The sequence below is a fragment of the Cydia strobilella genome, chromosome 5 (assembly GCF_947568885.1).
Source record: "Cydia strobilella chromosome 5, ilCydStro3.1, whole genome shotgun sequence".
NCBI lineage: Eukaryota > Metazoa > Arthropoda > Insecta > Lepidoptera > Tortricidae > Cydia > Cydia strobilella.
Window position 1 is genome coordinate 15,001,732 of NC_086045.1, and position 27,055 is coordinate 15,028,786.

The window sequence follows — 27,055 nt, forward strand, 5'->3', positions numbered from 1 at the left end:
TTTTATCTATTAGCCTAACTTTTAATTTTTTCTTTCGATTGCTCTTTGACATGCTCTAATCTAGTGTTTAATGTAGTTTGTGTATTTCCACGTTTGACAACCATAGTTAAGTGTGGGAAGTAGACAGGAATCCAGTACTTTTCTTTTTAAATGTTAAATAATAATAAATTCAATATACTCGATATAATCCGTTTTCATAGTTTTATTAGGAACGGAAAGTATGGACGCACCTCTTAATCAATACTTAGAACCCTTAAAATAAAACAATAAATAAAAATCAGCGGCGTTATTTTATGTTAAGTTGGATATTAATACACCCCCACAACGACTTTAATGAAGGGATAAAAAAAATTTATGGAGGGTCCAAATTTTCAGTGCGGCAGCGACCTCTAAAATGTATTTAAAAATTCTGAAAAAATATTACACTGATTTTTAGGGTTCCGTACCTCAAAAGGAAAAAAAGGTACCCTTATAGGATCACTCGTGCGTCTGTCTGTCTGTTTGTCCGTCTGTCACAGCCTATTTTCTCCGAAACTACAGGACCAATTAAGTTGAAATTTGGTATACATATGTAAGTTTGTGACCTAAAGATGAACATGTAACGTAAACAAATAAAAACTAAACATGGGGACCACTTTTGGGGGGTAAATGAGAAAGTTAAAAAATATAGTTTTACAAAATATATCGCGTTACATATCAAATGAAAGAGCTCATTGGGAGAAACTCAAATATATTTTTTTATAATTTTAGAATAATCAATTTAGAAGTTATTCAAGAAAATATACAAAAAATGACCATTCCCCCTTTATCTCCAAAACTACTGGGTCTAAAAGTTTGAAAAAAATACACAAAATAGTTCTTTACCTATAGATCACAGGAAAACCTATTAGAAAAGTGTAGTCAAGCGTGAGTCGGACTTAATTACTTAGTTTTTGATCCGACCCCTACGGGTTTTTTAAAGACAAATTTACTTACATTTCACATAAAAAATACATTGTTTAAATTGTGTAATGTACGGAACCCTTGGAACGCGATTCCGACTCGCACTTGGCCGGTTTTTAGGGTTCCGTACCTCATAAGGAAAAAACGGAACCCTTATAGGATCACTCGTGCGTCTGTCTGTCTGTCTGTACGTCTGTCACAGCCTATTTTCTCCGAAACTACTGGACCAATTAAGTTGAAATTTGGTATACACATGTAAGTTTGTGACCCAAAGACGGACATGTAACGTAAACAAATGAATTATAAACATGGGGGCCACTTTCGGGGGTTAATGATAAAGTTAAAAAATAAAGTTTTTCAAACTATATCGTGTTATATATCAAATGAAAGCGCTCATTATGAGAATCTCAATTATATATTTTTTATAATTTTAGGATAAACAGTTTAGAAGTTATTCAAGAAAAAAGGCAAAAATGACCCTTTATCTCCGAAACTACTGGGTCTAAAATTTAAAAAAAAAATACGCAAAATAGATCTTTACCTATAGATTACAGGAAAACTTATTAGAAATGTGCAGTCTAGCGTGAGTCGGACTTAATTACTTAGTTTTTGATCCGACCCGTACGGGTTTTTTTAAAAACATTTCAATCACATTTTACATAAAAAATACATTGTTTAAATTGTGTAATGTACGGAACCCTTGGGACGCGAGTCCGACTTACACTTGGCCGGTTTTTTAGTGGTAGATTTTACAGTAAGCAGGCCGCGTAGCCAACACGCCAATCGCTAACGCTCCGTAGCGATCGAAACGCAACTGTCACTGTCGCACTAATATGGAAGAGTGATAGAGAGACACAAAGCGTTTTGTTGTCGAAGCGATAGCGATTGTCACCTTGGCTAGGCCGGCAGGTGCCTCGTAGAAAATTATAACTTACTAAGAAGTAGTAAGTTCGTCGAAGTTATAATTCTTTCCTTACTTATTAATATTTATGACATGTAAAATTTGTATTTTTATCAATAAAGGATGATGATTATGAATATGAATAAGCCACCCTATTATTTACCCTGGCTGAAATCATCCCTTCAATTTCAATCATAGCAAGGGTTGGTAAGCCACACACCCGTCATCTAGTGTAAAGCTAAGCAATAAGCTGCGTAGCACACGGGTGAAGTGGGCCCGGAGACATCTGTAGAGCCCTCGGAACACAATGAGGCTGTGCTAGACTGCCTGCTACATTGAGGATATGCTGTTTAGCCGTCTAGATAGGCTAATTGGAAGTGGTGCTTCCGTTTTAAGTATTTTCACCCCACTCAATTTACGGTTTGTCGGCAAGAAAATTCGATTAAATCGCATAGCTGTATCAAAAATCTCGCTATCATATTTCTTTTTGGGAAATATTAATCCCACCAAAATCATTTTCATGTAAAATGTTGCCAAGACGAAACGATTAGGCTCGCACTGTCAAAAAGTTATCAGATCTCTTGTAGAGCCAAGCCTCTAATTCTACAAGCCCTAACTTCACAAACTCTACACCTTAGTCAAAATATGTGGCTTGGCTGTTTCGATATCGTCACATGGGCGTAAGGTGAAAATGTATTCACAATTTATTATTTTTTATTATAAAATAGTTCTTGTAGTAACGAAACAGCTAAGCCACATATTTTGACTAAGGTGTAGAGTTTGTGAAGTTAGGGCTTGCAGAGTTAGAGGCTTGGCTCTACAAGAGATCTGATAACTTTTTGACAGTGCGAGCCTTATGGTTTCGCCTTGGCAACATTTTAATATTGGTATAATCCAAACCCAAGTTATGGGGGTTCAAAAAAACGACGAAGCGCTTCGAGAAAAAGTAGGTAGTGCCCTTGCGCTTCGCTTGGCGATTAATATTATTGTGCAGTCACTGTACCTTAATGACGCAATAGTAGATTGTGTTACAAGGGAGCAAAATTACATATTTACGGCGAGGGCGTACTTACATTGAATCCTAAACGCAGCGAAGGATTCTATAATAGAATCCCGAGAGTAACGAGGGATTCTAAAGTAGAATCCTGAGCGTAGTGAGGGATTCAAGTGTGTTACGCCCAAGATGGAAATAATTTTGCTATCAAGTGACACATACTGCTTTTCACATCACCTATGAAGTAATTATGATGTTTAAAAATATTATTTAAGCTAAAAAAATAATGTGCAAAAATTGTTTAAAATAGTGTCCTAGAACAGAAAAGTGTTACTTTGATCCCTCCTAGCAGGGAAGAAAAGTGCCACTTTGATCCCTCATAGCATGGAAGAAAAACCCCTTTTTCGGATTGGTGATGTGAAAATATGTTTTTAAACCTATCGTGCCAAATAGTTTTCGTTTTTTTTGTATTTCATAGTATATATGTGGTTTTAATATTTAAATCAATTCATTGTCGAAGCGTGAGCTTGTTTTTTTTAACACGTTGAATATCGTTTAAACTTACCTATAAATATGACGGCATATGTATAAGTATTTGTATATACCTATATACTATAGTTGGTCAAGCAAATTTTGTCAGTAGAAAAAGGCAGCAAATTTAAAAACTGTAGGCGCGAAGGGATACCGTCCCATAGAAAATTTGAATTTTACGCGTTTTGGCCTGTGTAAAAATGTAAAATTGACCTATTAATTTGTTTAATATATCTTTCTTTTTATTTATTTCAAATAGGTACACCATTTTTTATGCAAACTAACTAAAACAATTATTGCAGAAATAATTTAATATGGCTTTATACGTAACATATGAAATCTGATTACCTTAAACTTTAGTCCTGACTTCCTGAGAAAGAAATTGGTTTGAAATACTCTTAGACGCAAAACCAACCCTCCTAATGTTTCCCGACAGCTGTCATCGATAACAGAGGAATAGCATTAGGATATTAATAGCAGCTTTATGAGGTGCCGACTTTATTGTCTTGCCGGATTTATTTCTAAGAGAGAGCTTTCTATTACTTACGTCTATTACATACATTAACAATCAAACATTTATTCAGCAAATAGGCCACAAGCCGCTTTTACATGTCAAATTTTTAAAAGCAATAAAAATAATGAAAAATTACAAAATACAATTACAAATATGGAATCAATGAAATTACATACTTCGTTACAGATGTATCCAGTCTCTAAATGTCGAATTACACAAACAAAAAACTATAATAAAATAACTTATTGTGACATTTAGTTTTAGCTCCTAACCCAATATTAGCCGTTGATTCAATTAGCCTCATGCATGAAGTTTATATTTGAACGAAATATGTTTTATTCGGATGTTTGTTACCGTTATATCATGTTACAAACGCATTTCCGTTTTTAAATTACCATTTAATTACTTAAAACTATAAATAAAAAGTACAAAAATTTTCCCGCGAAAAGCTAGTGAGCGAAACGCTCGAAACGCCACGTGACGTCACGCGTTCGACAGATTAGTGTCATTAGTAGCAAACGTCAGTTGGGCCGCCCAACGTGTGACGTCATCACGCTCTGTCGAATTCGCGCCAAAAATTATGAGCGTTTCAACCGCTCAAAAATTTTCAACATTTTAAATATTTTTTAATAAAATAATGTTAAGGTTTATAAAAGTATTTTTATCATTTCCGGTGTTCCAACGATATAAATTATGAATCCAAAAATAAAAATAAATTCATGCATGGAGCTAATTAAAGCATAACATGTAACTGACGTACATGTACATTTTAGTTTTTTGTGTTGATGATCATAATAGGTATTCTTGTATAATTTAGAATATTATATTTTATTAACAATTTTAATTTTTAATTTTAATTTATTTATGATCTATCCTACCATAAACTCCACAAAGCAATCAAATTGGCACTGGGAGCAAAATTACGATTTCTTAGAAATACAACCATCCCTAGTTTATTATACACGAGAATTGAATATGTTCCCAACGAAATATTTGATTTGGGGGTGTACTCACCTCGTTATCCCCTGGAGCGAGGCGTTGCCTTTCACAGGATACAATATGCAGCTCATCAGTCGCAAATTACTCTGGCTTTGTGAAGTTCTGTTGTATATCACTCCACATAGCCTGTGCTCCAAAACGCGGGAAAGTCTCAGATACTTTATTTAATAAATGTAGCCAAATAAAAGCGGATCATAAAGAAACCGTGAGAGAAAACTTTGTTTATTTATTACCCAATTATTTAATAGGTGTACTTAAAAGTGTACCTACTTATTGACAATTCCGGTTTAATTTTACCTTTGTTATGAAAAAAACTTTTTACGCTTTCCTGCTCAAAAGTTTAGTTTAATTAGTCATAAAAAAATTCTCAGACGTCATATTTATTTATTTGTATTAATATCAATATAATAATCCCTATCAATAAATTAAAAAACTGACATTAAATTTGCAAGTTTTGAACTTCTCGTGTGTTTGTATCTATTATTAACTATAATTATATCAGGCCCTTTGTACCACTTCCGTTACAATAACACTCAGCAACGGACACATATTTTGTTGATCCAGCTCCCAAAATAGCCGTATCTTCGTATCTATATGTCTTACACTCCATTAACGTTATCTCCGTACCCTATTCTTGGGCGTTAAGTCATGGCGCGTTTCCATGCGTGCTTTCAGAGTGCACAAAAGTGTTGGTATAGAAGGTTTTATGGAAGCATGGAAATGCACCGTCAATTTTCTACAGAGCGGGAATGAATCAGTAACTGAAGTGATGTCTACAATTTACGTCACCAAAAAGGGTACGAAATATAAAAATGTAGGAGTGGAAGTTGACCATTAGTATATATTTTGAAAGACACGTACGTTGGTAAGTATATAGGTACGATACGTTACGTACGACAATGAGCTTAAGATCTTCTCTATTAGTTCGTTGAGCAATAAAAACACACATGCCCTCATGGTAATATTGGTGCCTCAGAATGAAATAGAAGTATAAGAACAAAGTAATTATTAAACAAATTTAATTACTGGGGGCCTTGGTCACTTTTTCTTAGTATATCACATTTATTTCAATTTATAATGCAATAAAAATTTAAAGGAATGGGTTGTGAAATCAACAAAACTGTCTATACTGGTAGAAACCTGTAGTCACCATGATTGTTCTTCCATAAGTGTCAACCAGCATAGTGGGTTAGGTGTTCTTTTTACATCCCTCAATCCCTTGACTCGGTACTTTTACCACCATTCTCTAGTAGAATTCCCTATTTTCTCACGTAACAGGATGGCACATCTGCTCCCCATTAATCAGCGTGTCTGTAAAGTTTTGTTTAACTTTTGTGACAAACGTAGAGATTTAATTAAGGCGTGAAAGTAATTGGCGTTACTTTATTAGATTGGCTAGGTGTTTGGGACGCAACATTTGTTACTTGTTTTTTTAGTGAGTGAAGAAGTGCGTAATTTATTGACAGTTAACCCCGAATGAAACTAAAACCAAATGATTTAATATGTACCTACTTAATTTTTTCAAATGGCGTATATTAAGTAATTATTAATTAAAATTAAGGTATTAAACCTTAAGTCATTCTCTACCAGCAAAGAGAATATATAGGGTAGAGGGGTATATACTGTCCGTACTAACTGTCATAGTAAATTTTGTAGTTACAGTAAATTTCACTAGACTTATATTGACCGGGATATAGACCGTGATTACCTTTTGTATTATTTGTGAGCTCCCGATATTTCGACGCAGTTTAAACTGTCAAATGTGTGGAATCCTGTGATTTGTTTGTGTAAAAAACCAGTGATATCCGAATCAAACACGCGTATTGACACCGTGAGTGTAGTGTGTTTGGACAGACCAACGAGTGTGAACGCGACCGGACCAACAAGTGTGAATGCGACCGTTGGTAACGTTGAAAGTGAACGCAGCCGACGCGCAAGAATGAGGGTAGACAGAGCGCTGTCTACACAACTTTGACACCCACCCGCTATTTTCAGTCACCCGTGAACATGATGCATGTAACTGTACATAGGTCTTTGCTACCAGTCAACCATTGAGTTTAAACAGAGACTTGTAGTTAGTGCAGGATTGTAAACATCGAGATGAGATAATCAATTGGTAAGTAAAATGAATTACAGAAGAACAATTAATTAGATCGATTTTTAGCAAATTTAAAAACAATCTTTCTCAGTTAAATTATTTCCCTTAAAATACACAGTTAACTCTACTTATTAGGATACGAACTACAGTTATATAATCATATGATAAGATGGATTAAATAAAGAATTAAACTACTAAGCAACTGTCATAACTTGTTTCCTTGCCCGAAGCAAAATAAACAGTTTACCTACTTTTAACTCTACCTATAATTAAGTAAAAGGTAAAAGTATACCTAGAGGTATATTCTGCAGCCGGTTCAGGTTTTTTTATATTGAGATGACCGACAAAACTCGGCAAACTTTTTTTCTCAAGAATTTAACCTCATAGGAGTTCTTCTAGTACCATTTTTTGATTTTTTGCTTCGTGATCCCTTTATTTTACCTAAACATCAAAATCGATCATTACATTTTGAAGATCTGATTTTTACGAGTATAGGTACAGTTTGGCAAGTATCTTACGTTAGTTCGCCGATTACAAATGGTGCAGTGCTTTATTACATATGTATGGATCAATAAGTAAAGTACCTACCAGTATACTCGTAGGCACCTTATATTCTTGAAGCCAGTTGATAAAATAAATAGTGTTACATGAAACCGATCTATTAGGGTTCCGTACCTCAAAAGGAAAAAACGGAACCCTTATAGGATCACTCGTGCGTCTGTCTGTCTGTCCGTCTGTCAATTTGCTCCGACACTACAGGACCGATTAAGGTAAAATATTGGGATACATATGTAAGTTTGTGACCCAAAGACGGACATGTAACGTAAACAAATTAATTTTAAACATGGGGGCCACTTTTGGGTAAATGAGAAAATTAAAAAATAAAGTTTTTCAAACTATATCGTGTTACATATCAAAAAAAAGAGCTCATTGTGAGAATCTCAAATTTTTTTTTTTTTTCATAATTTTAGGATAAACAGTTTAGAAGTTATTCAAGAAAATAGGCAAAAAATGAGCATTCCCCCATAGACAGATCTTTACCTATAGATCACAGGAAAACCTATTACAAATGTGCAGTCAAGCGTGAGTCGGACTTAATTATTTAGTTTTTGATCCAACCCCTACGGGTATATTAAAGACATTTCACGCACGTTTCACATAAAAAATACATTTTTTAAATTGTGCAATGTACGGAACCCTTGGAACGCGAGTCCGACTCGTACTTGGCCGGTTTTTCAATTAATGTATTGCCCCTGAAACAAACTGCTCTCATAAAAACACATAATAATTTATTAAAATTTTTTGTTATTCGCTTAAACCTACCTACCTACCGGCAAAAGTAACAGGCACATAATATAATAACTACCAAAATGTATGAATTCTACAAGAATTAGTAAGGCCCGAATCTTTAAATATCCAACCATTATTTAGATGGAGAAGTCAATCGATCCAGCCTGGTCAGGTGTAATGCCGATAAGGAATTGGGACTTAGGACAACATTGACTCAATCCCAGCGAGGAGGCATTGTCATCTGTCAAATAAATATTAGACTTAAAAGAGCTAGATCGAAACTACAGATTACAGATACCGTTAAAACTATTTGTAACTTTATTCTATTTGTCGCTAGCCGTTTTTATGTCAAACAAGTAGCGTTTTTTAGAACAAAAAATGCTCCTTTTTAATAGACTTCTTAAGTAATAAATTATGCTATTGAATTAAATTATGCTATTATTAAATTATGCTATTGCTATTGAATTAGATTAGTCTGTTTGGCCATGTCGGTCTGAAACAAACGGTGGAGCAAACAAATTAATACATTATTATTTATTTTATTCCTTGATTCTTTGTTTGTAAAGAATAAACAACGTGTGGTAAAACCTGTGCTTTAATTCGTTCGCCCGAAAACAACCCCGCCAGAAGATGAGCAACGAACCTGCCCAGCCGGCAGTGCAGGCTGGTCAGTGACAGATTATCTGCTGTTTAAGGACATATTTTCTGTATATTTTTCTTGCGGTAGAATATTCAGGCGATATACAAGTGGAAAGCCATTGCTCTACAATTAGTGAAGAGATAATCATTAAATCGCAATGATTCACCTGGTCCTCCTCCGAAGTATAAATAAAATTACTAACCGACAACCAGATAAATTGGAAAGTCATGGGCATTTTAATGCGAGTAAACCGTTGTTAAGTCTGAAAACAACAGCTACATGTCGGGCGAATCGGTTTCCGGGACAATAAAATGCAAGCGGGCGTCGTATCGATCCGCAATGCATGCTCGTGTATAGGAATACGAAGATTTGCTCCATTCTGTGATAAAAATAGGAAATAAGTAATACAAATAAATAGAAACTGATAAGTTTTACGTTTTTTTTTTCTCTAACTACGATTGCAGCGACAATCGTTCGCTTTAATAAATAGTGAATAATATGAGTACCTACCTAGTAATGCGAGTTAACATAACACCTATATAGTTAGGACCGAAATGACGCTACACGGTATTAATTTGATAAATCAACGTTGAAACTTCTAAGCCTTCTTGGTAGGAAAGTAAACTGCAAAAACAGTTTCCAACTATCGTTGACAATTTATATTTTTCAAACTTATAGATACGAGTATTTTAATTTTTAGACGAATAAATTGATTGACTGATAAATTGAGAGATTGATTTTACCGAGCCACTAGTAAAAATAGACCACTCCCCCATTTAAACCTAAGTAGTGTTGCGATGTTATGTTATACCACCAAATGGTTTATGGAGCGGTGATAGAGATATTTCATGCGCGGCAAAAGTTAAGTTGAGCGAATGTCTGCGGTCTGCGGGCTACGTAGATTATGGCTACTTAGCAAAAACGATATAAGTAACATTATTAGGTATTATTATCTTTAGGTATTGAAATATAAATAAATACTCTTTTAGTATAATAGGTACGAGGTTGTCTTGTTGTTATACGGTGAATAGGTATATGGAAGTCTGAGGTATCTACTAGCTTATAGTCATTAGAATGTACGAGTAGTTGCCAGACTTGGAGCCGCTTATTGGACTTGAGACGAGGGCTTTATATATAAGTATTTCACCTTAGGTACCAACTCTTAAATAATTAATTTACCTTAAGTATTTAATTGAAATCAGTGGGCAGAACTGCATCTTATTTTCTAAAAGGTAGAATATTTTGAAATCTAACGTAATGAACTATCATGAGCCCACCTTTTAAAATTATTTAAAAAAAAGTATGTCTTACAATAAATATTGTCATGATAAAAATATAACGCGTCAATAAATCCAATTTATTTAGTGTATTTATACCTATTTGTTTTCATATAAATTGTTGTAAAGTAAAACTGTTTGGTGGTTTTATTTGGCACCCTTACGTGCCCTTACGCTTGTTTTGCTCTGATTATTGAGCTCTCTGAGTAACTAATAACAAATAAATAGCATGAAAGAGAACGAAGCCTAGCAGATGTAAAAACGCGTTCAAGAAATATTACATAACGGACGGGAACGTGTGATGACAGGTGTTACCTGATAACTATTTACTTGCCTTCTTTTCCTTATTGTGTTTAGAATACCTTATAAACATATATATATATATGCATGCAGTTTAAGCGAAGTGATGCATTTGTACCACGCATAAACTTTTATAAGTTTTTGTGGCGCATCTTAGCTTTAAGTTATTTGTATTTTGTTTTGTAATATAAATAAATAAATAAAAATAAAAAAAAGAGATAAATGTCTCTGTAATCTCTAAAAAAGAGAGCCTTCGGATTACTGGAAAAATTGATGCCTCGACCTAAAAAAACTCAGATTCTTGTTTTATTAAGTCCCTATAAGATACTATGAGCACAAACAACATGAGAAGATAACTAAATACGAGTATGAGCAATACATGTATTACTAGGTAATTTAAACGTGTACCCTCAACTATTGTTTTAGATTTTGCAAATCCTCTATTATTTCTACACAGAATCAAAAGTTCTTTATATCCGTAAACGAAAAATGTTTATGCGTGTGCGCATGTTTTTTGGTCCATTTGCTTACCTTTTCAATACAACCTTCATGACTGTAACAAAATGGATGAAAAAAATAATTATGAACGTTTTGGGGCCCTCCCTTTCTCATATTTGGATCGAGAGAGCTCGTGATTCCCAGTAGAAGTAACAAAATCTTAACCAAAGTCTTAATTTTGCTGTGCCCTAACAGGGTATCATGTGCTGACTATATTTTATTTACCACCTGTATGTAATGAACATGATTGCAATAAACAAATGAATGAATGAATGAATACATTCTTACATAGAAGAAATAATACCTACACCGCTGGGGCTTATCTATAAGTTCCCAAGGTGCCAAAATCTACTTACATTACTTTTAACTACTGAAACTTTAGCCCTTATCTTTATTAAGCCACAAGGAGCAATTAGCTGTCTACCTTCAGCGTCCGATGTGAAACTTCTAATATCCTAGGTAACTTAAAAGATACCCGAGCTGTTACCGCGTTCCTGAGGCATTTCCATTTTCCAGCCGTCCTTATGTCTAGACCACAGACCAACCCCTATAGACAGCTTATAGGACGACTCGCGGTCACCACTCGTGCGCTACACTCAATAGCGCTTATAACATATTGCTCGCGCTAACTAATTTGCGCGACCTGTATGTATGTTGGGTTTTCTGGGATAATTATTCAACAATTTTTGCTTTATTTGAAAGAAGGTGGTTTTAGTGTAATCTCATCTCATAGATATTTCAAGTATAATAAACACCCGCAAAGGGGCTTAAATTGAAAATTAATTTACAAAGTGTTTTTATAATTAAAAAAAGTATTCAAGATAGAAGTGTGATTATATTTTTCCTGTAATATTTATGATAATGTTATTATTATTAAAAAAAATGGTATTTTTTCAATATTTTTCCTTCATAACTCAATTTTTTTTCTTTATATAAAAAAATTGTTTTGTAATAAGTATTCAGTTTGAGCTCTCTCAAATGATATCCCACTCGACCTAGCAACTAGACTTTGCAATATTGCCCCCTCTTTATATTGGGCATTTTCCATAATTAATAAAAAAAATATATTATAAAATTACACTTTCAATGTGTATGGGTTAGCGTTCTTCATGACTATTCCAAATTTCAAATCGATTAGCTCAAGTAGTTCTCGAGATATTTTGCAATGTGATAGACAGACGGACGGACAGAGTCGCACTATAAGGGTTCCTTTTATACCTTTTTGGTACGGAACCCTAAAAACGAAAAATACCAGTACACGCAGAGTGGTAGAGACTAAAGAAGATATGTCGATATTCGTATGTCTGGACAGTTACCGGGTGAATCAACGCGTCGCGTCCAGACAACAACAGCTGCGGGGTCTGCAGGCTTAACGAAATGCGGACTAGCGTATACGGATTCAAATGTATGGATGTAGCGTGGATTTATTTATGTAGGTACTTACCGACAAACCTATTTAGAGCAATTATGTATTTAGAGCTTAACCGTCTCCATAAGGACAACTTAATGGACGTCCTTAAAATTTGGACTCGTTGCAACTCATTTTACGCACCTTAAAGTGAATTTTAAGGTTGAAAGTAGAGGTAATTATTTTTGACGTTCAAGCAAACTTTTTTTTTGGCCAAATAGTTAGACTTCTACGTTCCGTGGCTTAGGATGTAACTTTCCATTCCAGATTCATAATACACCAAACAGTCTATACTAATAATATAAAAAAATATCTCCTTCAAATAAAAAAAAATATAAAAGATTGTGCTCATGCATCAAGTTTTTATAACCGCTTAATGGAATAGTAGGTACCTAAGGTGTTTTTATAGATCAATTTTAACACTTGATATAGGTAATCAATTATTTGCGATTCCAGCCAATCAAGTTGTTTCATCGAGTAAACCTCACGGTCAACAGTGGTAATTTGGATAGTGATTGTCAATTATTATCGTCCATTTTATCCACAGTTGCGGCTGGCTCAACAATTTTAATTAATTCGTTAAATAAAAATCATATTGGCGGCGGAAAATTTATTTATCATTTTATGTCACGCAATGTACCTAACTAGAATTACCTATGAAAGTGTGCACCAGCACCTGGAAGAATACTAAAGGGTAGGTACAATACGATGCGTTTTTCTCTTGTTTTATGTTTATTTTTGTACAATAAAGAGTTTTACTACTACTATTACTACTACTACTACTGCTACTACTACTACAATAAAAACATTGAACATTCAACAGAAAAGACATCGCCTGTCGGGCAATAGCGTATATTATATATATCTTTTATGCTAATCTTCGGCACGGCGGACACGGCGGTTGAAACTATTTGCACAATTTGCGCACCACACTGAACACCAGGTGAGGCCGGCACGCGTATTTCGAATTTCGATGCATATTTTTTAGAAACTCGTATTTACCGCTAGTTCACGTTAGAAACTTAGAATCTCAACAGTAAAACCGTGGAACTGCAACGGATTTGGAGTGACTGATTGGAGCAGTACATCTCCGTATAAGATGAATCAAGTCTAAGGATAGAAAAGAGCGTACTCCCATCTCAAAAGCCCGGCAACGCACTTACAACCCCTCTGGTGTTGCGGGTGTCCATGGGCGGCGGTAATCGCTTACCATCAGGTGATCCATCTGCTCGTTTGCCTCCTATATCATAAAAAAAGGAAAAAACGTGCCTCGGAAATCAAGAAAAATTGATTCTCGGATAAATGGCGCCTACACTTTTGCCTATTCTCGGCTAGATGGCTTTGACGGTTTTGCTTGTTATTGAACAATTTTAACACATATCAGTGAAAGAACATGGGTCAAAATCATATAAAAATAATAAATACAAATAAAATAAATCATTTTTATACATTTTCATTTTAAGTTTTAATCGTGTGTCGATAGATGGCAGTAAACTTACTGTGACTACAAAATTTACTATGACACCCCTATGTACCCCTATGTACCCCTCTATCCTCTTTAGCACAAGGTTTTGAGAATTTTACTTTTCCCTTTATACTGAGAGGGAAATTGAATTTTTGGGAAATATCGGTTTCCTGAGTGTTCACACACTCGGAGAAAGAAATAGTTATTTGTTATGCAAGGCTGCAAAGTGGTTATTTGGCGTGAGTGTTGAAATTGAAAGCTGAGCGAGCGAAGGAATCTAAGATTGAATTCGCTTCGCTCATGGTTCAATGAAAGATTCCTGGGCGTAGCGAGGCTTTAAAGACACGAGACGCCAAATAATTTTGCAGCCGTGCGGAACACACAACTTTTTAACTCACTACAGTGAGGAAAATGCGAGATGCAAGAAAAATAATAAAAATATAAAAATAATCATATTCAATTTTGCCCTCTATTTAACATATCAAATTTAAGACATAACACACTCAAATCACACATATTAAAAGATTAAAGTACCTAATATTGCCGTTATTCATCGTGTTTGAAATTTAAATTACTTTTGTACGCTAGCGGATAAAATAGACTTTTGCACGCAGATTTCGTGCTATAAACTGAGGTTTTCCGAGCAAGTGAGGTGAAAAATACATTAATATATACGCGTTATAAGCCCATTTTATACATAAGTAAATATTGATATAACACAACGGGTTGTTTTGACGACGGACGATGACATAAATCATCAGATATTGGATATTGAAGCGTGAGTGTGTTACATCAAATTGTTCCCGTAAGCTGTCGCTTACAAGTCCCTGATGTAGCTAAGCATACGTTAAAAACATTGGCGGTATAATACATATATTGAAATTGAAACCTACCATAAGCCCCCTCTGAATAAGGAGCCCATATGTGGGGCTTCCCACAGGTTCAAACGTAATAAAACACCTTACATTTGCAATTTTTTGCCACGTTTCTTCGCGTTAGAAAAGGGGTATGAAAATTGCGGTCCGCGAGAACAATTTCGCTTAATAAAATTGAGACACTTCTGATGGAGTAAGTTAGATGCTTCTGTATTCTAGCCTTAAAATTATAATTTTAAATTTATATTGCACAATGTACGACTTGCTGTTTAATTATTTTGTTAATTTAATTAACTTGTTTAACTTTCGTTGTAGTTTTTATGAATTGATATACATATAAGACATGATGTGTAAATCTAATACGGGCGAATATTTAAACAGTGGTTAGCATAGGACCCAAGAAGTATATTGAGATAGATTTTGCTTAGAAATACAATGAAAATTTTAACCATACAAAATAATTCGGCCCGCAATTACAACACACAAGTTATGGGATACGAGAGTTTTAAAGTAACCGTCAACGCCGCTTGTTGGCAGTTACTATAAAGAAGCTCGTATCTCGTAATGTCATGCCACTGTCATCTTATGTCTCTTAATGTTTGCAGTACATTGCTGCTCGGTTAATAACAAAAAAATTGGTACAGGGTCATAATTAAGTGTAACTTAAAAGAACTTCTTAATTAATGATTAGAAGGATAAATTCTCTGTCTGGTTTAATTTATGGCCTGTATTGGATTTACACCCTGTATTATGCAGACAGGTTGCCAAGCGATTTTTACTACCTAGGTATTTTAGTTTAAACAATATCAAATGTTAGTTACACAAATGTCAGACTGCTAAGCTAATAGTCACACCACTCACACTCTACCCAAATAACATTTTTCTTGGACCATAGATGATTTTGGATTTTTGGAGAGATGTTTTACGCGTTTTACGGAACCTACATAAATACCACCTAAGCCAATGACGCAGCCCCATTTTCAGTTTAATTAACCCCCGTAGGCAGACTGGCTATCACAGTGTTGTATAATTTGGGAAACGCAATTGCTCCGAAGACCAACGGGCGTGAAATTATTGCATGTTGCCTTCAAAACTCCAAAATGCGTGTAAGTACGTTTACTGCAATAAATTAGTGTTATATCTACAAAGTTTCATTATAGCACAATCTGATTAGGACTAACCTCAAAATCTCTAGAACAGTCCTGAACTTTGGTATGTACATATGTTAATTAATAAAGGTATCTTTTTCATGTCCACACTATTTGACATTTGGGGACCTCAAGGAACCGCTACTTACCATCTTGGAAAATGTGTACCATCTTGGAGAAATAAGCATTTTACTCGAAATCTCGACACTTTTGCGAGAAAATACTTGCTGAATCCAGATTTAGCGCTTATAGTTTTCAGGGGACATTTTCTTAATAGGAAAGTTGGAGAAATATGAATTCCACGTTTGTCTATACGTTTGTATATGATCTACCCCAATATCAAACATTGTGCTCGACTGTGACATAGCCAGAAAGTAGGGTTATGAGTTTAAGTACTAATGATGCAGTACACCCTGTAGCTTAATTAGGATACTGGACAGATTTTTTTAAATTACTTATCGGTAGATTCCTCTTGCCCTTCAGCACATATTTTATTAAAGAAAAATCAAAACAGCCGCCATGACGCCGAATATTAAATCATATTTTTTCTTCTAGCGACTAAACTATTGAGCGGATTTGAATAAAATAGACATCAGTAGATCCATAATTGGTACATGAGTGCTATGCAATACAAATTTACTAAAATTATTGTAGGAGATATATTTAGGGCTAAATAATGTGACTGCAAAAACAGATTAAATGGGGTTCAAATAATAGTGACAATAATCAAATTTGGGTAATGTCCTCTGAAAAGGTATAAGCGCTAAATCTGGATTCAGCAAATATTTTCTCTAAGGACATGTATTCTTTCCACAAAAGTGTCGCAGACTTTTTTGTGTAGAATTGAAACGGCTTTAATGTTGCCAATCATATTGTCATAGAAAACTTAGATTCCGAATCAAATGCAAATTTCTCAAAGGATGGTACACATTTTCCAAGATGGCGGCGGGTCCTGTGGGCAGGAGGTTAGTCCTAATCCGATTATGCTATTAGGAAATGTGAGCGCGCGACTTTACAGTTAAACATTTTTTTTGCGAATAAACGGTGCGACATGTTCATTTGTTATGTGTTTTACTCGAATTTGCTTTGAATATAAGTTTTTTAAAAGTTTTCTCGTTTATTTTTGTTATGTGATTCATTATTTTTAACCTACACACTATAAAGACAAAAAACAACTTAACACGCAACAAATAACTTCTTGGTTTCGTGCTAGTTACACGTTACATATACAACTTTTCACCTGCAACGTAACTTAGGTACTTGACTTAGTTGCAAGGAGAACACATTTATTGATTACGCTATAAGTATTAAAAAGTTTCATATCAATTCATTGATAATACATTGAATTGCGCAATTTTTTAGGAGGCTTTTAAAAGAATTTGTCTACAATAATAAAAATTGCCAATTAGAAATATGATGTTTAAATATTTAACTCCTTTTTAAGGATCCGTGTTTTAATAGAAAGAGTGATCTGAGTGATTCTGATTTGTATTAAATATTCTATGCCAACTCGTAGCAGTGGTAACTTTCTAAATAAAAAAAAAGTCAGTGCCTAATTTCCTTACTTATTTATAGCAGCAGTGTGTTAAAAAGAATGTGCTAGCTACCTACTAGGTAAGGTAAAATATATATTCTCGAACATTGAATGACTTCAATTATGAAAACTCGATTCAAATTATTGATTGGTTCAACGACCCGATTTCTACGACATCAATAGCAAATAAAACGTTTAATATACTCGTGATTATAGGGACGTTTCTTTTTGTTTTAGGTACCATAAACTATGGATGGATAAGTAGTAGCGAAGCTGTATACACGGTAGCTAAAAAATAAGTGCATTCCCGCCAAAAATGTCTTAATGCTAACTCTATTTTTAGGGTTCCGTACCTCAAAAGGAAAAAAACGGAACCCTTATAGGATCACTTTGGTGTTCGTCCGTCCGTCCGTCCATTCGTCCGTCCGTCCGTCTGTCTGTCAAGACCCTTTATTTCAAGAACGTGTGGAGGTATCCATGTTGAAATTAAAACCATATACTCAGTCTACAGTCCCAGTCAGTGAAAAAATCTAACTTCTAAGCTACCGTAAAAAAAAGGTATTTACAGCAGTTTATGCCGCAAAAAAACGTATATTTCGACACTCTCAAGGGAACCAAAATTTATAGGGTACTACCCGTTGACCTAGAACTACGAAACTTGGCAAGTAATATCGTCTTACTCTACAAATACCTACAGGGAATAAATCTGAAAACTATTGTAAAAAAGTTTGTACAGAACCCTCGATGGGCGATTCCGACTTGCACTTGGCCGGTTTTTATGACAGTGGCAGCTACCCCAGTCGCGCATTTTCATTATTTTTGCAACTTGAATCAGTCGCCTCTTAGACAAAGAAACTATGAACTTTTTTTAATTGATGTTACTCTACTCGTAGTAGGTAAAGAACGGTTTTCAGTGGGGACGTTGTACATTTTTTCTGCAATGACACTGCTTATTTTGTGCTATGGTCGCAATTATAATAGCGCTATAATATGTCATCTTTAAATTTATATGACTGATTTATTTACTTAAATTTGAAATTTCTTATATTGAGATATAAGGGGTGTACCGAAAAAATACTGTAAATTTCAAACGGCTGTAATTCTATTACCAAGCAAGATGACGACAGCTTTCTAACCGCAGTTAAAAGTCCTATTATTAAATTATACATTCCAATATAAATAATTCTGGTTTTACACCATGCGACGTTACACCGGTGAATAGAAGAGATCACTGAAATTTAATATTTGCCAAATGGCAAGAAAATTTTCAACATCCTCCATGCTTGCTTTCGATACACCTAAAATTACCTCGAAGTTTCGAGCATTTCATAATATAAATAAATAATTTTGTACGCTGTCTCTTGAACAGAGGTCTCGAAGCGGCGGACCTCTAGGACCCTAGGACCATCAGAAAGATTGTTAGGTAATATAATTTGCGGCCGCCCCCGCATGCCGTCATATTTATCGTGAAAAATTGGGGTACATATGCGGCTTAAGTGAAACGAACTATAAAGAAACATAGTATATATATTCGTACAAAAGTTAGGATAGCTAAAGTAACCGAAAATTTGCGTTATAAATTTCTGGGCCAAGCCGAAAATCCTACAATTTCCTTCGTACAAAAAGTCGCATTTTGTAATAGACGATGAGCAAAGTAAGACCACCATACGTCCTGCAGTGCCGTTCTCTCGACTATTCATGGGCTCAAATCAAGAGTGTATTAAAAGAGAAGGATAAATCAGCCAAAAAACTATAACAACTCCAGCAGGTGTTGGGATGCTGCTGACTGCGCTAGGAAAAAGCTTATCACTCCTCAACTCAATAATATAAAAAAACTGATAATTATTTAAATTAAATTAGCTTCATATTCTAGTAATCCTAAATTCCAAAAATCCTTATCAATTGCGTCAGTTTTTTTTTCATTTGAAGTTTACAGTTTTTTTTTCGGTACACCCCTTACTTACCTAAGCAGTCTAAACACCTACTTATTTTGTTTCTTGGTGGTTTAAATAAACCGGATTTATATTCGGTTTTATATTCTTTTGTAATCTACATAGTTAAATCAATCTTCTATCTTCATCCATACCATTAGCATTTTAATAACAAAAGTTAACGTGAAGCCGGTATCAAATGTTCTTCTTTTCTGCTGACTTGCTCGAGGTGGCGGGCAATTTTTGCAGTGTCATCCTAACTAAACACGCATTTTCCCTGCTTTAAAACATCCCTCCGTGTTATGCTTCTGATTTATGGGGAGTGATATGTAGTAAAATCGCCCCTTGGAACGCCATGATTGATCTATGGCTATGGGATTTGAATAAACCGCTAGCAGTCCGGACATATCTATACTGTGACTGGTGACTAAAGTAAAAGGGAGGATTCATGTTTTTATTTTTATACAAACACTATAATTTATTACTAATACAAAAGAAGAAAATGACTTAAGGTTGAGGTCAACCGCTAATAATAAACATTTCTCTTGGTTCCTCTTCCTCTTGCTCATGAAAGTAAACTCCTGTCCAACAGCGAGACATACTTAGATAGCCCAACGATGATGAATAGGTTCAAAAAGAAATCTACTAAAGCATAAAGCGACGTCGTGGAAGGTAGTACAATAAAATTTGAAAGATTTTTCTATAACATCCAATTTACATAGGTAACAAAACATAAAATATCGCTATCTTCAGTTACCCGTGAACAAGATGCATGTAACTCCGTCGAAATATCGGGAGCTCGAAAACAATACAAAAGGTAATCACGGTCGATATCAGTCTAGTGAAACTAACTGTAAATCATTCAAAACTGTTAGGTAAAGGAAAAAGCTTAGAAATTCAAATGGAATTGCTACTAGATAGGTACTACCTACATGGAGTCTCATGGGTGAGGCCGAGGGCAAGGGTGGACAATAGACATCGGACTATAATAGCCAGAAGCAATTTTGCAACGGAATTCCTTTAAAATTGAATACGGCTGCACAGTCAAAGGATTAAATTCCTGTGTCCTACCGGTGTGATAAAACCTGGACAAGATTCGACAATGGACTGCCGTGCCGACACAGGAAAAGCACATCCGCGCATGTAGATACCATTCAAATAAAAGCCGGCTAGGCAAAAATACTCCGCGGCATATCAATCAGTGACAGTGCGGTTACTCTGACCCCTGGCTGGAGAAAGTCACTGGAGCCGCCGTGGAACCCGTCCGGCGGGTGCGATGGCACACATTTGTCGCGAGGCCCGGTTCCCACCGCTGTGTACTTTGTACTATCACAAACAGGGTATTGTTCTTTCATGTGGTTCAATTCAGCAGTGCAATTGGTAATTTACTCAATACCATACAGAAAGTCTGTTAGTCGCGTTAATCAAGACAATTAATCAACTAATTTAATAGGTGTTTTAAGAAGATATAATTTCAAGGGAAGAATCGGGTCAATTTCACTAAACGAGCATTTTTATCTAATTTCCATGGAATTATGAAACATTGATTTAATATAATAAAATTAAAATGTAGTGTAATAATTCGTAGAAAAATATAATAAAGCCAATATTACTTTCAGGGTACACATATTCATGAACAGGAACAAGAGAGGCAATATTTGGCTTACGAATGGTTATAGATAGAAGAATGGACTTAAATCAGAATAGCATATATAGCATTTATAGATTTGGAAAAGGCCTTCGACAAAGTCAATTGGAAAAATATGTTTAGAATTTTAAAAGAAGCTGGACTAGACTATAAAGACCGTAAAGTAATTTTCGAACTGTATAAATCAAGAAGCTACTATAGAAATAGGAGAAGAGACAAGGAAAGCAAAAATCCAGCAAGGGGTAAGGCAAGGTTGTCCACTTTCGCCACTAATTTTTAATATTTTTATAGTGTGCTATCAGGAAACTCATAGAGTCTGGTAAAGTAGGAGTTAAATTTAATGGAAAAAATATCCAGTTTATTCGCTTTGCTGACGACATCGCTGCACTGGCATCTACAACAAAGCAGCTTGAAGAATTACTTAATGAAATGAACACAGTTTTTGACGAGTTTGGCCTAAAAATTAACATAAACAAAGCTAAGATGCTTATAACTTCAAAACAGACTTCGAAAAATAACTCAAATAAAGACCAAAGACAAAACCCGATAATTTTAAGTAATAACACCATAGAGCAGGTCAAATCATTTGAATATTTAGGCAGAATAATTACTAGTGACTCCAGATGTACACAAGATATTACTACCAGAATAGCGATGGCTTAAAAAGCTTTTAACACAAAAAAGTGCCTATTTAAAGCCCGAATATCAGGCAATATACGCAAGAGGCTCATAAAAGTGTACATCTGGAGTATAGCACTATACGGAACCGAAACGTGGACAATGAGGCAACGTGATAGGGAAAGGCTGGAGGCTTTTGAGATGTGGTGCTGGCGACGAATGGCAAAGGTCAGTTGAACGGAGAAGAAAACAAATAAAGAGGTTTTACGCATGGTAGGAGAGAAGAGGAAATTGTTGAGAACCATAGAAAATAGAAGCTGAAAGATGCTTGGACACCTGCTACGACACGACGAATTTATCAAAAACATAATTGAAGGGAGAGTTGAGGCAAGGAGACGGAGGGGGAGACCAAGGAGAACATACATAGAGCAAGTAAAGGAAAAACTCAACGTCGTGTCGTATCAGGCTGTCAAGGAGAAGGCAGAGGACCGACACATATGGAAATCGCTCCACCGACAAGAGTATAACTCTTAAATATATGATGATGATGATGATGATATTCATGAAATTTTGAAAGATATTTCAGTTTGAAAATTCGATCCAGGCACGGGAATTATTCTGTCCATGGGAATTGGATCTTACTGGCAAGGGAATTGGTTTTCTAAGAATTATTCCTATTTAAACTATTATTATTGGCAGTAAGAGAAGACCGGGCGTATATGTCGTAGTTCCATATTGTTTATGGTTTATGGCTGCTACCAAATCAAATCCCAGCATTTTAATCGCGTATCATCAGCGGAGTGTATTTCCTGAAGTGCTTCCTATGTCAATACCGTTGTCATGTAATATTTTGCTTAAGCATTACGTTTTAGAATTGCTGACCATGAATGACCATGTTAGTAAAAAAATTGATAAAGTAAATGTAAATGCCGTGAAAGGCTCAATATTAAAGCATTGATCCTAAACATACCGAAAAAACATGAAACACGGTTTTGCTGTTTTACAAAAACCGATAAACCGGTTTTCTAAAATACGCACTACGGTTTTGTGACCACTACTCGTACTCCTCCATTTAAAGCTACGCACTCCATTCTATAAGTAGTGTCTTTTTTATTTTTTTATTTTTTTAAGAACTTAGCGCTTTTCATACAAAAGCAAAGACAAACAAAACTTAATTAAATTAGTACGTGTGTTTACTTGTATTTATCGAATTGTACAAATACCCTTCAGATGAATTAAGCGCGCCATTCATTAATTAAACTGGCCCAAATCCAATTAAAAATGTTTAACGTTTTCACCATGTCTGCATGCTTGCCTGCATATTAATTTACGGCAGCATCATTTATTTACCGCGTACGTACAGTCACCTACAATAATATGTTACTCTTCGAAGGCTGCAAAAATATGTGACACGCTCTTATGGCTCTTCAAATAAGATCGTGTCAGATATTTTTGCGGCCTTCGTTGTGTAACATATTATTGCAGGTACACCGGATATTAAATAACTAAGTAGGTACATAACGTGAACGATGAACTAGAGCCCAGGTACCTAAACCTGCTGAAAATTCAATCTAGTTAAAGGTAGCTTTTAGCTTTAGTTTGAAGCCTTATAAGTAACTAGAAGTTTGACTAAGTAACTAGAAGTTTGACTTGACCGGCGATTTTTCAGCGAGCAGAAAGCTCATGGCCTAAAACGTGACTCACCGAAGGAAGAAAGTTTTTTTTTATGTTACTTCCGAATGACAAGGAGAAATTTGATAAGGCTTACCTTGTTTTGATACGAACACGTGTCATTAGGCATCACGCGTACTAACAAGTGCGAGCGAGATGCCAAATAATGAGACAACTCCTGATTGCATTTCGCGAGCAAATTGAAAACCTTAACAAATTGTTAAAACAGATTTGGGCCCGAAGTTCTAAACAGGTTATATTAGATATTGTTAGTCTCATTTTCAGAAAATGTATCGTTACCAAAAAGGCGTTGCTTGGTTACAAGCCAATCCACAGCAGACAGACATACGATGGACACAACGGACAAACCTTGTGGTATATTTTATATCTTTTGCTTACAAGATTCAAAGTAACTCACCATGGCGGAAACTCCTTGGTCTCCTCAAGCCCGGACGGCGTGGCCAGGGTGTCCGCGTCGCCCTCGGACCTGCCTCCCGGGTGCTCGGGTATCACTCGCTCGATCGTCGTCACCTCCTCGATGTCCGAGTCGATCCCCTGAGCGAAGTCCATGTAGAACGACTCCCTCGAGTCGCTCGAGCCTCGCCGGAGCTTGAGCGACAAATCTGGCGAGCTGTCATCCATCTTTGCGGCACTATTTCATGTCACTAGTAAAACTTGTTCATACAGTTTATGATAAAGTCCATTTTATATCTATATCATCCATTTTGGAGAGTGGTTAAAATATTAACCCATTGTGTTACTCGGATCTGAATTAATTTACCTAATTGAGTAAGTGTTAATGGAATCTTTTGAGCATTATTGAAGTAAAATTAAAATGAATTGTAGGTGATATTATTATTTAGCTTCACTCTGTCTATTTTTAATGTTTCTATGGACTACCTACCTATATATGCCCTATGGAATTAGAGAAAAAACGCAACATGTCTCGTATTTGGATCATGAGAGGGATCTCGAGGAGAAAAATTAAAGTGTAAAGGACAGGCGTAACAGTCGGCTATATCGGATTAAATCAGACACGAAACTCGTCATTCAGTAAACTATTAGTATAGATAAAATTTTCTCTACTGAGCTCGTTCACTTACCTGTACTAACAATGGCATTCTGTTAAACAAAAAGCCAGTATTTCTTTTTTGTGAGCGCGTGACCATTGTGCCTGAGGCTCACACACAATGGACACGCGCTCACATAAAAGAAACAATGGCTTTTGTTTAACAGAATGCCATTGTTAGTACAGGTAAGTGAACAAGCTCAGTAGAGAAAATTTTATCTATAGAATTAAGTACCGACGCAAACATTTAACGAGCGTATAAAACGCATCCGACCTGTCATAGAGTAACTTATACTAGAGCGGTACTGTCATAGTAAATTTTGTAACCCCAGTAAATTCACTGCCATCTGTCGACACACTTTAAAACTAAAAATGAAGATTTATAAAAATACGATAGAATGTATTTAAATATAGATAAATGATTTTTTTTATTTGCATTAATTATTTTTATGATTTTGACCCATGTTCTTTCACTGATATGCGTTAAAATTGTTAAATAACAAACGAAACCGTCAACGCCATCTTTACGACTGTAGGCCAAAACTAGTAGCGCCCTCTGAACGAGAATCAAATTTTCTTGATTTTCGAGGCACGTTTTTTCCTTAGACTGTATCTATCTATTACGGAGTTATATCTATCTTTGCGACCTGTTAACAAAAAGCGGTCGGACCAGAAACAATGAGATGGCCATTTATCTTTAGCACAAAAAGAGTGAATCGACGTAAAGGAACAATGACCTGTCCATTCGTAGCTTAACCTTCCCTAAAATCGACGCAGCTTCCTGTGGCGTTAATAGCTCACACAAACACACACAGACATACATACACGCACATGCAAGTGCGCTTTTAGACAGAGTGACTCTTAGCGATTACCGAATCCAAGTAACAAGTTACCTACGAGTATGTAATCACATTGCGTAGGTATCTGGCGACTTCAATGTCAGCCAGCAAAGATTATGAGCTGTGTATATTAATTAATCATTGTTATTATAACTACAATCCATCATAAATAATATATTCAAAATTCGAAGTTGGTAACAAACAAATATTTGTTGCGTAAAAGCAACATCTATCTCATACAAATTATTGGTCATTCCAACCGGATAAGTGGATAACTGCACTTTACAGTGCTACATTTTCTCTTGAAATATTGTATACGAAAACGAATTTATCTACAAGAATCTAATAAGAACTGACAACAACAAATTTAAGTCTACGAAGTATAAGCAAATTAATATTATGTAATATTCACATGACAATCCAGAAACACAAAGGACATGAATATTTAAACCAAATTCACCGGCGATACTAATCGCCGGTTTCCCTGGAACAACAATAATGCCCAAGAACAAACATGCTCATTTACACACGTCGCACAATCCGATTCCTATGCTAGGCACGCACAGCGTATTGACACGGAACACTCACACAGGGGTAGTATCGTAGTAAGCACGTGCGTTACGAGCGCGTCACGGTCAGAACGAGCTGGCGCCCTCCCGCGGCTAAAGTTGGCGCGCGATTGCGGCCGCCGGTCGAGGCGCGCGAGCGGGAAGGGTGGGGGATGCGCCCTCCGGGATCAATCTAACCTGCTTCGCTCCCGGTCGGGACTCCGTGCCGCGACATTTGGGAAGCATCGATAGATTTATCACAAAAGATCCCACGCCCAGTCGGATCATATTCTGTATTCATTATTTTCTTTACGAATATGTTGGTGCTTTTTTTTTTATTAATTCTTTTTGAACTACTTTTGTTTTAAAACCGAACGTTACAGAGCTTAACGAAGAAGCCAGAAAAAAGTGAGCCATGTCACCGGTGGATTTAGAATTTTGCTACATTTTATTCACTGTAAGCTCTGTTTTTATTTTAACCGCCTTCATTATAACCCGACTACTGAAACGACTGTTTGACTGGCTGTATTGAGGTGACAGGTGTCACGCGCACAGTGCTAGTCTGTAACTATAGGTCTATAGGTACAAACAGCAACACTCGTTAACTGTCCATCGGTGAACCTTATGCCTTTTGTAATAAGGTTCACGAACTATCAGTTAACAATGGGCGATGGTACCTACTCGAAATGCATCCAATTAATTGAACTGGAATTACTTTTTTATAATTTAATGTCAATATTGCATGAAATAGTCGTACTTGAAGCTCCTGTTCTTCGTTAGTCGAGTTATTGAGCAGAAAACAAGAAAACATGCATGACAAATGCTATTAAGTATAGTCCATGCAGGAAGTTCGAGAAACCGTAGGTGAGCCTCGCATGCTCCTTACGCCCCGGCACCCGGTGCGAGCACACCTTCCTCCCGAATTTCCTCACGAATTCTAGCGCGAACTGCAGGTGACATGACACTGATACTTATTGGTCGAATATGAACTCTGTTTATTAAGGTTTTAACAATATTATGGAACGAATGGATGTGCCCGAGATAGCCATATGACTAAGTTCGCCACAATTCAAAAAATGTTAGTTAGACTAAGGTAAGTTGGGAGCGATTTTGATAGCACAGACTGATGTGCAAGTATTATTTCAAACGTCAAACTTATATGAAATTATTAAATTCGGTGCCAACATAGCTTGGTCCAACTTACCTTAACCTTGCACTATTAACTTACTTTAATAAATATTAAGGAATTGAAAAATGTTTTCTCTGGAATTTTTTAAATGGTTTTGGGATGTTAGAAATGAAACATTGGTATAGCGA

At 35.7% G+C, this 27,055-nt stretch overlaps 1 protein-coding gene across 1 annotated transcript in view; it reads right to left on the reverse strand.

Annotated features, from left to right (window-relative positions):
• The window catches only part of LOC134741657 (proton channel OtopLc-like), a 79,069-nt gene extending 55,093 nt beyond the window's left edge, over positions 1-23,976 (reverse strand). Inside the window, exon 1 of the mRNA XM_063674519.1 lies at positions 23,701-23,976. Coding sequence (XP_063530589.1) covers positions 23,701-23,924 — 224 coding nt within the window. The 5' untranslated portion in view covers positions 23,925-23,976. The remainder of the gene's footprint in view (positions 1-23,700) is intronic.
• Between the last annotated feature and the right edge of the window lie 3,079 nt (positions 23,977-27,055).